At 39.1% G+C, this 10,803-nt stretch overlaps 1 protein-coding gene across 4 annotated transcripts in view; it reads left to right on the forward strand.

Annotated features, from left to right (window-relative positions):
- Positions 1–10,481, forward strand: part of PARG (poly(ADP-ribose) glycohydrolase) — a 166,880-nt gene extending 156,399 nt beyond the window's left edge. For 2 of the 4 annotated variants that reach the window (XM_036264636.1, XM_036264637.1), the window contains exons 17-18: positions 3,094–3,222; positions 4,011–5,188. In XM_036264636.1, the coding sequence (XP_036120529.1) occupies positions 3,094–3,222; positions 4,011–4,165 (284 nt within the window). In that variant the 3' untranslated portion in view covers positions 4,166–5,188. Of the gene's footprint in view, positions 1–3,093; positions 3,223–4,010; positions 5,189–10,438 lie in introns of those variants that run through there. The other 2 variants (XR_004959961.1, XM_036264638.1) reach the window with 2 other exon arrangements.
- The last annotated feature ends 322 nt before the right edge of the window (positions 10,482–10,803 follow it).

A 10,803-nucleotide genomic window follows, 5' to 3' on the forward strand; every position in this document is an offset into this window, starting at 1 on the left:
TTCCTCAAATCTGGGGAAACTCAACTATATCAAATTTACTAATTTAAGTTAAAAATAATTTTTTCTTCCTATATAATTTAAAATTTTTTTATTTTAAAATAATTTTGAATTTATAAAAGTTACAAAAAGTAAAATTAACACCTCTCTCTCTCTCTCTCTGTGTATATACATACATATGTGTGTACCTATGTATATATGTATACATATACACACAATTTTTTTCTGAACCATTTGAGCTTGTTATATACATTATGCTCCTTTTCCTAAATATTTCAGTGTGTGCTTTCTAAGAATAAAATATTTTCTATATAAAACACTTTTAGTTATTAATTTTGTAATCATGCATTGATAGTATTCTTATTTTCTCTATTATCTATGTTCCAATTTTGTCAGGTGTTCTAATACAACCATTTATAGACTTTTTGCCCTTCAGTGCAGGGACTAGAGACAGGTATTGTATTTAATCGTCATGTCTTGCAGCCTCCTTTTGAATCTGGACTGTCTCCACAGCCTTCTTTGTCTTTTATGACATTGACACGTTTTAAGAACACAGTGTTCCTGAGTTTTTTTGTTGTTTCCCCCTGTTTCGCTGGAGGCTGTGCGTTCCCAGCCAGGGCCCTGTGAGGGTGATTTGGCTAGAGGCTTGATGCCATCTGACCCCCCTGGTGATGTGAATTTGGATCACCCAGTGAAGATGTTCTCTGACTTCTCCACTGTATAGATTTTGAGTTTTTTCCCTTGTAGTTAATAAGCAGTTTATAGGAAAACACTAAGACAAAATTTACCTTGGATTTAATATCCTTTAACAATTTTTGCCAGATCCAGTGTTTGCCACAGAGGTTCCAGAAAGAGGATTATGTCATTCTGGCAGTCTCTCCGTGCGTGCGGGTTGGTCTTCCGCTTTCTCCTGTGAGCAGAGCCTCCTTCCTTTTCTCTGTTGTTGATCACTGTGGACTCAGAAACTCATGTTTTCCTTCATTTGTAATTTATTATTGTACTTAATATTTTGGTGCTTAGCTTCCAGATTTGGCTAATGGAAATTCTGCAATTGGCTCCTATATCTATATGACAAGCTCCCATCAAATTTTACTCCAGTGATTTTTAAAAAATATTCCTTACTTTCTGGTGCAACAAAACATTTGGGCCTGTCCTGTCCCAACACTGGAATCAGGCATTTCCCTGAGAAATCCTGCTCCTTTTAGGGCGGATGGTATTAGATACCAAGATCTGAGCACTGGTTGTGCTCATTGCTACTGGGATATTGTCTTTTGGACTTTTTCAGCAGACAAAGCTAAGAGATTCTCTCTCTCTCTCTCTCTCTCTCTCTCTCTCCCCCCCCCTCCCTCTCTCTCTCCCTCCCTCTCCCTCTCCCTCTCCCCCCCCCCACACGTATTTTAGATGTCCTGAGCACACACCACTATCTTCCATTTCAGTGCATCTCCTCTCAGAGTTTTTTGTCTTTTCCCATTAGAGAGAACTCCAGCTCCCAACATTATCAACATTTATTCATTTGCTCAATCCTGAAATATATTTACTTTCAGAATTGCTTTGCCTATACTACTGTGGTGGGCAAACCTAGTAAAAAGAGTGAGGAATTTGTTGTAATTCTTTCCATGCCCAGGACTGAGGGTATATTAGTCAAATATTGTGTTCATAAATTACACTAGTTCTTTCTTTCATCCTTTCCTTTTTTCTTTCCCTTCAATGTAGTTATGTTTTTCTTTTAAGATAAAATTAGGCTCAGTTGTTTTAGTTTGCTTTCAATTATAAGTTCCTCCTCATTCCCATTCATATTGTTTTTGTTTGTTTGTTGTTGTTTTAAATCCTCACCCAAGGATTTTTCCATTTATTTTTAGATAGAGTTGGAGGTGGGGAGAGAGAGAGAGAGAAACATCTGTGTGAGAGAGACACATCGATTGGTTACCTCCCACATGACCCCAGCCAGGGCCGAGACCAAACTGCAACTGAGGTAATCGAATGAGCCTCTTTGGTCCACGGGCCAGTGCTCTAACCTCTGAGCCAAACCGGCCAGGGCCCATTCTTATTGTTTTAATTTAATTTTTTGAAATGTAGAATATTAACATGCTTTCAAAAATCATAACTTACCTTGTTTTAGTTTGATTTCCACCTCTTTTTTTATTAAGGAAAAAGATATATACCTAGCAAAAGAGCATTTATTGTACCTATGTTCAGTTTTGTTATTTAAAATAAATTTGGTCTATTGAGATGAAGATTATAAAGAAACTTAATTTTTAGAAACATACTTGAGTCTCAGTGTTTGTAACTGATTCCTGGAGACAGGGTTCTGAGTGACTTTGCCCTTCCAGCGCCAGAGTTACTGTCCAGTGTTTTCAGTAAGGTCCACTCCACTCCTCAGTGCCTGGGTGGGGGCGGGAGGCCGGAGAGATGAGAGTGTGGGCTGTAGCGTTGATGAGGGCATTAGAACCTTCCAAGTACACTGGGCAAGGAAAGTCGCCGAGACTCCTGCAGAACAAAAGACCAGTGGCTATGAGACACAATAGTTAGGTAAGTGCAAACAGACATTTTAGTTCCAGATTGATGCAAGCAAGAAGTGCCACCTTAGTGCCTTGACTGTGCTGCCTCAAATGCACCTTCCTTTTCTGTTAACCCCAACCCCAAGGATATTTTTTCCAGGGAGGGTGGGAGAGCTGGGGGGGTGGACATCTATGTGACAGAAACACACCAATCGGTTGCCTCCTACACGCACTCCAGCTGGGCTGGGCGTCCAACCTGCAACCCAGGCACATGCCCTTGACCGGGACTCATACCTTCGACCCTTTGGTGGGCGGGCTGACACTCGAACCACTGTGCCACACCGGCTAGGGCCCTTCCTGCCTGATGGGAATTCTGTGGCTTAATGACAGTCTCAGCAGCATGTCTGAAAAGTCACACAACTAGGTAATTTATACCTATCCTGTACTTGCCTTTTCTAATAATGTGTATATTGGGTTTGTAACTCTTTAATGCAGGATAAGTCCCTGGCACACCACTATAATTTAGCTGGTTGAAAGAACTAAAGGTGTCTTCATGGGACACGTCATAATATAGCTGTGTTTCTTCTCTTTTCTGCAGCCTTAATACAGATACTGGCAGCTGCTGCAGCTGAGCGAGATGTGGTTTATTTCACCTTCGGGGACTCCGAGTTGATGAGAGACATTTACAGCATGCACACTTTTCTCACTGAGAGGAAATTGACTGTTGGTAAGTCGGGGACAGTCTTGGCACTGGTATCTAAATGGATTTAGCAGGAGGAACACCTGCTAAATCTGGATGGATCACAGTGAATAAGAAGAATGAAGTGTGATTTTCTTTTCTTTTCTTTTTTTTTTACAGTTGGGGGTACAGAGAGAGAGAGCATTTGTAGAGTCATTTTTTCTGGGAAAGTGTCATCCACAATCTTGAGAGAGTATATCAGCTTATTAAATAAGGCTAAGAAGCTGGAGTTAGTGTCCATTTTTATGTGTGTGTGTGTACAGAAACTTAGAAGAAGGACAGTGTAGGGGGCTAAGTTCAAACCCATGAGGCCTCGTGCTGAGCCCTGGTTGTGGGATGTGCAGCACGCTCGCCGAGTGTGTGTCAGCTGCGCATGAGCTGCTGCCCGGGAGCTGGGGAAGGCGGAGAGCCCCTGCAGACCCCCAAAATGGGGCACGGGTGCAGAATTAGCTCCGCAGTTGTTAACGTGGGAAATAATGCAATTGATAACAAATGATCACATAAGAATAAACTGTTTCATGCATTCACAACTGTAAGCCTACTTTTGCCCTACCCTGTTGTAACATGAGTTAATAAGTAGTTTCTTTAAGGTATTTTTTAAAAAAATGATCTTTATGTCAGAAAAGCCATCCAGGCATATGAAATTCATACTCTATTTTCAGTAGTCAAACTTAAGCATATGCTATTTAGATTAAGATAAAACTGAGTGTTCTTTAGTAGTTTTAATCCATCTGCATACCTTAATGTGCAAATTGGTCTGGCCTTTTACTCCCCAGGAGAAGTATATAAGCTGTTGCTACGCTATTACAATGAAGAATGTAGAAACTGTTCCACCCCCGGACCAGACGTGAAGCTCTACCCATTCATATACCATGCTGTTGAGTCCTGCGCAGAGACAGCCGCCCAGCCAGGACAGAGGACTGGGGCCTGAGTAGCGAAGTGCATAGAACCTCCTTCCACCTCTTACTGAAACAGCCTGTTTGAATTGTCAGGTGTAATATATAAACTGACTTAATATAAACATGTGTATAATCCACACTGTGCGCAAGGATGCAGTCCCACCCACACACATGCAGTTGTCAGTTTGTACTTCTAAGCCCCTCCATCCTGACTTACATAGACTTAGTATATTTTTTCGCTTTTTTCTATTTCAGTCTTCACTCTTCGATTGTTCTTTCTTTTGCGCATCAGACTTGTTGTGAACTCCCACGAAAGGCTGTGCTCATCCCCTCAAGTCTCTTTTTTGAGACTGTATTTCGTACAAATTGCCTCTGCAGCCAGCAGATGCCAGTGAGGCCAGGGAAGACGTTGGAATCCAAGAATCTCTTGAGCTGGACTCGCTAACAAGCTCTCCGTGAGCCTGTCATCCCCAACTCTTGTTATGATTGCATTGTCTGAGTTTTCGAATTTTGGAAATTGAGAGTCAGGGCTTTTTTCATGCATATTACACAGTGCAAATCAAGGTTAAAACAGTTTTGTGTTTAAGACAGAATAATGTCCAGAAATAGTTCTTTGGAGACATCACCTTTATCTGTTATGGTTTGTCTCTCCAATTTTTATTGATAATGGTTTTAGAAACTGACCAAGATGGAAGAAAAGGTAGAATAAAAGAGAATTTCCACAAAACCTATTTAAAAAAAATAGATTCAAGAGAGGTAAAGGATATTTTGTTTCTTAGGATTTATTTTCCCTTTTAAATTAGGGTTATTGGTTTTCCTTGGTGCTTGAGGCATCGTCATACAACCAAAGTTTACGAACTGGGAACTTAGTGCTGATTTGTACATAATGAAGTTTCTCTGGTATTCAAGGTTATATAGTTAATAAATTTTCATTAACAATCATTTGTCAGAAACTCCCACATTATCTATATTTTATATATAATATAAATATATCTTCTTTAAGTGTGTCTGTGTGCAACCACACAAAATCTAAATAAAACTGGAGTTGTGGAAAATGATTATGTTTAAGCTTTATCAGGGCCTCTGTTTCAAATCCTTTATTTACAATTGTGTCCATTTAAACTAGCAACAAACAAATAATGTCTTTCAAAGTTTTCAAGTGAAGCCAATACCAATTCTATGTTAATAGAGTAGAGTTCGATCACAAAAGCACTTATTTCTATTTCTAAAATAATCCTAACTATACTGTTGAAGTTCTGGTTTATAGTCAACTCTCAAGAAAAGCTATTGGAGGTCAGATCCTATCAATAAGGAGTGTTGGTAGATGACCCAGAACTCCTGGGTATCAGCACTGGCAGGGGAAAAATTGGGGCTTGGCCAATGTGTGTAACTTTGTTGTTTGTATAGATTGAGAGGTTAATGGAATTTGGCATCTGAAGGCAGCCACTTATTATTAATGAAATTCTTTTTTTTTTTTAATCTTCACTTGAGGATATTTTTCCATTTATCTTCAGATGGAGTGGGAGGGAGTAAGGGCAGGGAGAGAGAGAGAGAAACATCTGTGTGAGAGGGACACATCAATTAGCTATCTCCTGCATGACCCCAACTAGGGCCAAGGATCCATCAGCAACCAAGGTACGTGCTCTTGACCAGAATCAAACCCACAACTCTTTGGTCTGCGACCAACACTCTGACTGCTGTGCCAAACCTGCCAGGGCATTAATGAAACTCTTTACCATAGTAACTAAGATTTTTATTCATCTCCCTAAATCTGAGGTGTCTGGCTTTATTTCTATTGGTACTAAAGTCTCCTGGTACTAAAGTCTCCTGTTCCTTTCCAACTCATTCTATGCTTTGGTAAACACTCAAAGTTATATTTTATTTCTTTATTCTGTCTCTGTATGTTTCCCTCTCACCCAGCCCCAAGACTGAGTGAACAGTTCTCTAAAACACTGAAAAGTATAGGATGGCTCTTGGAAGCTAAGTTGTTATATCCAGTAAGAAGACCACCCACATAAAATACATTTTTATGTATACCATTTTTTTTTTTAATTACTGCAAATTAGATTATGGTATACCAACAGTTTTTAGAAGTATTTGGATTTCAGATGCCACAATTGAAAAAAAGTTCATTTTAGAATTAATGAAATATGGTATCTATGGAATGAATACTCTGAAATACGGTGCTTCGTACATGTTCAGCAACAGATTAGGGCATATACTTTAGGTTGTCACCAGTTCTGTAGTGAGTACATTTCTTCTTAAATACTGAATTTTGATGTCTAAGTTTATAGATTACTGTCACAGACCTCAATATAAATTGCAACATTCTGACATGATGGTCTCCACCTTCTCACCACCAAGGACCCCTTTTATTGTTTTATCCTTAAGGTCCCCATATTTTGAAATACTTTGATATCAAAATTTATTTGTTAAGCTAATTGTTTTCATTTTCATCAATTCAATGTGTAGTATTCAGGCTGAGACAGTGTATTTCCAGCTAAAACAGAAGAAACCTTCAACCGTTCCAGGCCATAGCTAACCTCGCTTGCTCTGTGCCTACCCATTACCCACCCCAAAGCATTTGAAGTTTATCTCAGACATTATAGTTCAACTGAAGTGAATGTCTAAAAGACATTACCACATTATTGTCGCACACACACATTAAAATAATAGAAAAAGGACTTTTGATCCCAGATTTCTTTTCCCCATCTTTTCTGCTAAGTGCAGCTAAAAATCTTGAACATGGTATATAAAACAAACATAAGACTATGAAAGGCAGGTGGAAGGGAAGGAGGCAGATTGGCCAGGGGTCTGGGGGACCAAAGAACAATACAGTGGTGAGTTTCATGGATTTTTATATGTCCTCACATATCCTATACTGATTACTGGAGAAAGCGACAACCTGGAAATTTTGAGTGCAAATCAAGATCCCAGAAAATCCTGCTCTCTCGAGTCAAAGGGCCAGGAAAGGGGCAGCCTAACAAGACAGAAAACTCTTGTTTAATAACTGCTAATGTCATACTTAACATTGAGAAACGAGATGCTTTCTTGCTAAGACTAGGAGCCACGCAAGGGGGCTCCTTCTCGCCACTCCTGTGCACCAGCATGCTGGAAGTTCGAGCTAGTGCAACATGACAGTAAAAGGCACATAATTTGGGAAAGAAGAAATAAAACTGATTTTGTTCCCAATGACATGATTATTGTAGAAAATTCTAAAGAAATGACAAAAACCCTCCTGTAACTAACAAGCTTATATAATAAGCTCGTAGGACACAAGGTTAATATAAAAAGAATCAATTGCATTTCAACATACCAGCAACAAACAATTGGAATGTGAAATTAAAAACTACCATTTACATTAGCACCACCAAAATAAAGTATCAGTCTCAAATATGTGCAGTATCTGAGGGAAGCTACAAAACTCGGATGAAAACAAATCAAAGACAATCTAGCCCTGGCTGGTTTGGCTCAGCGGTTAGAGCTAAAGGGTCTCAGGTTCGATTCTGGTCAAGGGCACATACCTGGGTTGCAGGTTTGATCCCCTTTCTGGTCAGGGTCATGTGGGAGGCAACCAGTCGATGTGTCTCTCTCACATTGATGTTTCTCTGTCTCTGTCTCTCTTTCCCTCCCTCTTCTCCCCTCCCTCCCTCTCTTCCTTCTCTAAAAATCAATGGAAAGATATCGTTGGGTGAGGATTAACAACAACAAAAAAAGACAATCTCAATGAATGGAGAGAGATTCCATATTCATAGATAGGAAGACTCAATATTGACCTATACATTCAGTACAAGCTTAATCAAAATCACAGTGAGTTATTTTGGGATGTAGACAAACTGATTCTGAAGTTATATAGAAAGACAAAAGACCCAGAATAGCCAACACAATACTGAACAAGAAGAGCATTGTCAGCAGACTGATAGGACCCAACTTAAAGTCTTACTATAAAGTACAGTAATCAAGACAAGGTGTTATTAGCAAAAGAATAGATGAATAGTCAGTGGGACAAAGTAGAGAGCCCAGAGATAGAACCACATAAATACAATCAACTGATCTTTAACAAAGGAGCATAGGCAATTCAATGGAGAAAGGACAGTCTTTTCAGCAAATGTTCGAACTGGACATCCACATGCAAAAAAATTAATCTAGACACTAACCTTATACCTTTCGCAGAATTATCTACACACAGACCATAAACTAATGTAAAATACAAAACTATAAGTTTTTTTGAAGATAACACAAGCCAAAACCTAGGTGACTTTGGCTTGGTGATGAGTTTTTAGATACAACACCAAAAACACCTTCATGAAAGAAAAAATAGATAGGTTGGACCTCATTAAAATGAATAACTGAAAAGACACTATTAAGGAAATGAAAAGGCAAGCTACAGACTGGGGAAAAACATTGGCAAGACATATCTGGTAAAAGACCTGAATGTACAAAGAACTCAAACTCAACATTAAAATGGTCCAATTAAAAAGAACCACTACACACCTATTAGATTAATGAAAATCCAAAACATTGACGACACCAAATGCTGGTGAGGATGTGGAGCAACAGGAACTCTCATTGCTGGTGGGAACATAAAATGGTACGGCCACTTTGGAAAATAGTTGGGCAATTTCTTACAAAACTAAACATACTTTTTAAAAAAAGAAATATATGCTTTTATTGATTTTTTTAGAGAGGAGGGGGAGAGAGAAGCATCTATTGGCTGCCTCCTGCATGCCTCCCACTGGGGATTGAGCCTGCAACGCATGCATGTGCCCTGTCTGGGAATCGAACTGGGACCTCTCAGTACATGGGACGACACTCAGTCCACTGAGCCAAACCAGTTGAGCTAAAGATACTCTTATTACACAGTCCAGCAATCACACTCTTTGGTATCGAAGATGAAAATTTATGTCCACACAGATAGGTTTCTGCATGGATATTTATAGCAATTTTAGTCATAATTGCCAAAACTCAGAAGCAACCAAGGTGTCCTTCAGTAAGTGAATGGATAAATATTCTGTGGTATATCTAGACAGTGAGATATTATTCAGCATTACAAAGAAATTAGCTACCAAGGCATGAAATGATAAGGAGGAAAATTAAATGCAAATTAGTAAGTGGAAGAATCCAAGCTGAAAAGGCTACATACTGTATGATTCCAACTGTATGGTTGTCTGATTAGAAATTAGGTGGTAGGGAGGGATGCGTAGTTGAAGCACTGGGTTTTTAGGCCAGTGAAACTATTCTGTATGCTGTTATAGTGGGTACATGCCATTATACATTTGTCAAAACCCATTGAATGTAAACATTTGAATTATGGTTGACATGTAATATTAGACTAGTTTCAGGAGTACAACAGGGATTAGACGTTTATATAACTTACAAAGTGATCACTCCAATAAGTCTAGTACCCATCAGACACCAAATAGAGGTAGGCAAAAGTAGGTTTAAAGTTGTTCATATGGAAAATAATATAATTAATAAATAATAATACAAGAATAAGCTTTCACAGCTGTAAACATACTTTTGCCCAGCTGTGTACATGTCATGTGTTTTAATTTGCAATTCCCTAATGATATATAACATTGAGCATCCTTTTTAAAAAATTTTATCAAATTTATTGGGGTGGCTGTAACAGTAAGAGTGAACCCTAGTGTAAACTATGGACTTTGGGAGATTATGATGTGTTGGTATAGTTGATCAATTGTAACAAATGTACCTTTCTGGCCCTGGCTGGTGTGGTTCAGTGGTTAGAGCATTGGCCCGTATACTGAAGGATTGCAGGTTCGATTCCCAGTCAAGGACACATACCTGGGTTGCATGCGGAAGGTAACCAATTGGTGTGTCTCTCTCACATTGATCTCTCTCTCTCTCTCTCTCTCTCTCTCTCTCCCTCCCTCCCTCCCCCCCAACCCTCCCTCCCTCTCACTCTCTCTAAGAAGCAATGGAAAAAGTATCCTTGGATGAAGATTAACAAACAAACAAAAAGTACCTTTTTGGTGCAGGATGTTGTTGATAGTGGGGGAAGCTGTGCATATGTGGGGACTGGGGCTATATGGGAAATCTCTGTACCTTTTGTTCAATTGTGCTGTGAACTTAAACTGCTCTAAAACTGTATTTTAAAAATATACTCCCACCCTTGCTGGTATGGCTCAATTGGATCGAGTATCATCCTGTACAGCAAAGGCTGATTTCCAGTCAAGGCATTTCACACTTGCACCAGCAGGGAATGAGGGTTCCTTTTCCTTCAGCATCGGAAAAATTCAAAACATTTATCCGTAAAGATATATGTACTCCTGTGTTCCTTGCAGCATTGTTCATGGTGGCCAAGACATGGAGACAACCAAAGCGGCCGTCAGTAGATAATTGGATAAAGAAGATGTGGTATGTATAAACAGTGGAATACTATTCAGTGAAGAAAACATGAAATACTGGGATTTGTGACAACATAGATGAATATTGAGAATATTATGCTAAGTGAAGTCAAATGGAAAATCAAGAACCATATAATTTTATTCATATGTGGAACATAAAACTGAAAACAAATGAACAAAAACAAAAACTCATAGATACAGACAATAGTATGGTGGTTATCAGAGGGATAATAACTGCTACACCTGTATTAGGATGGCTAAAATTCACACTGACAATACCAAATGCTGATGAGGCTGTGGAT

Source organism: Molossus molossus, unplaced genomic scaffold (assembly GCF_014108415.1).
Source record: "Molossus molossus isolate mMolMol1 unplaced genomic scaffold, mMolMol1.p scaffold_m16_p_17, whole genome shotgun sequence".
Lineage (NCBI taxonomy): Eukaryota > Metazoa > Chordata > Mammalia > Chiroptera > Molossidae > Molossus > Molossus molossus.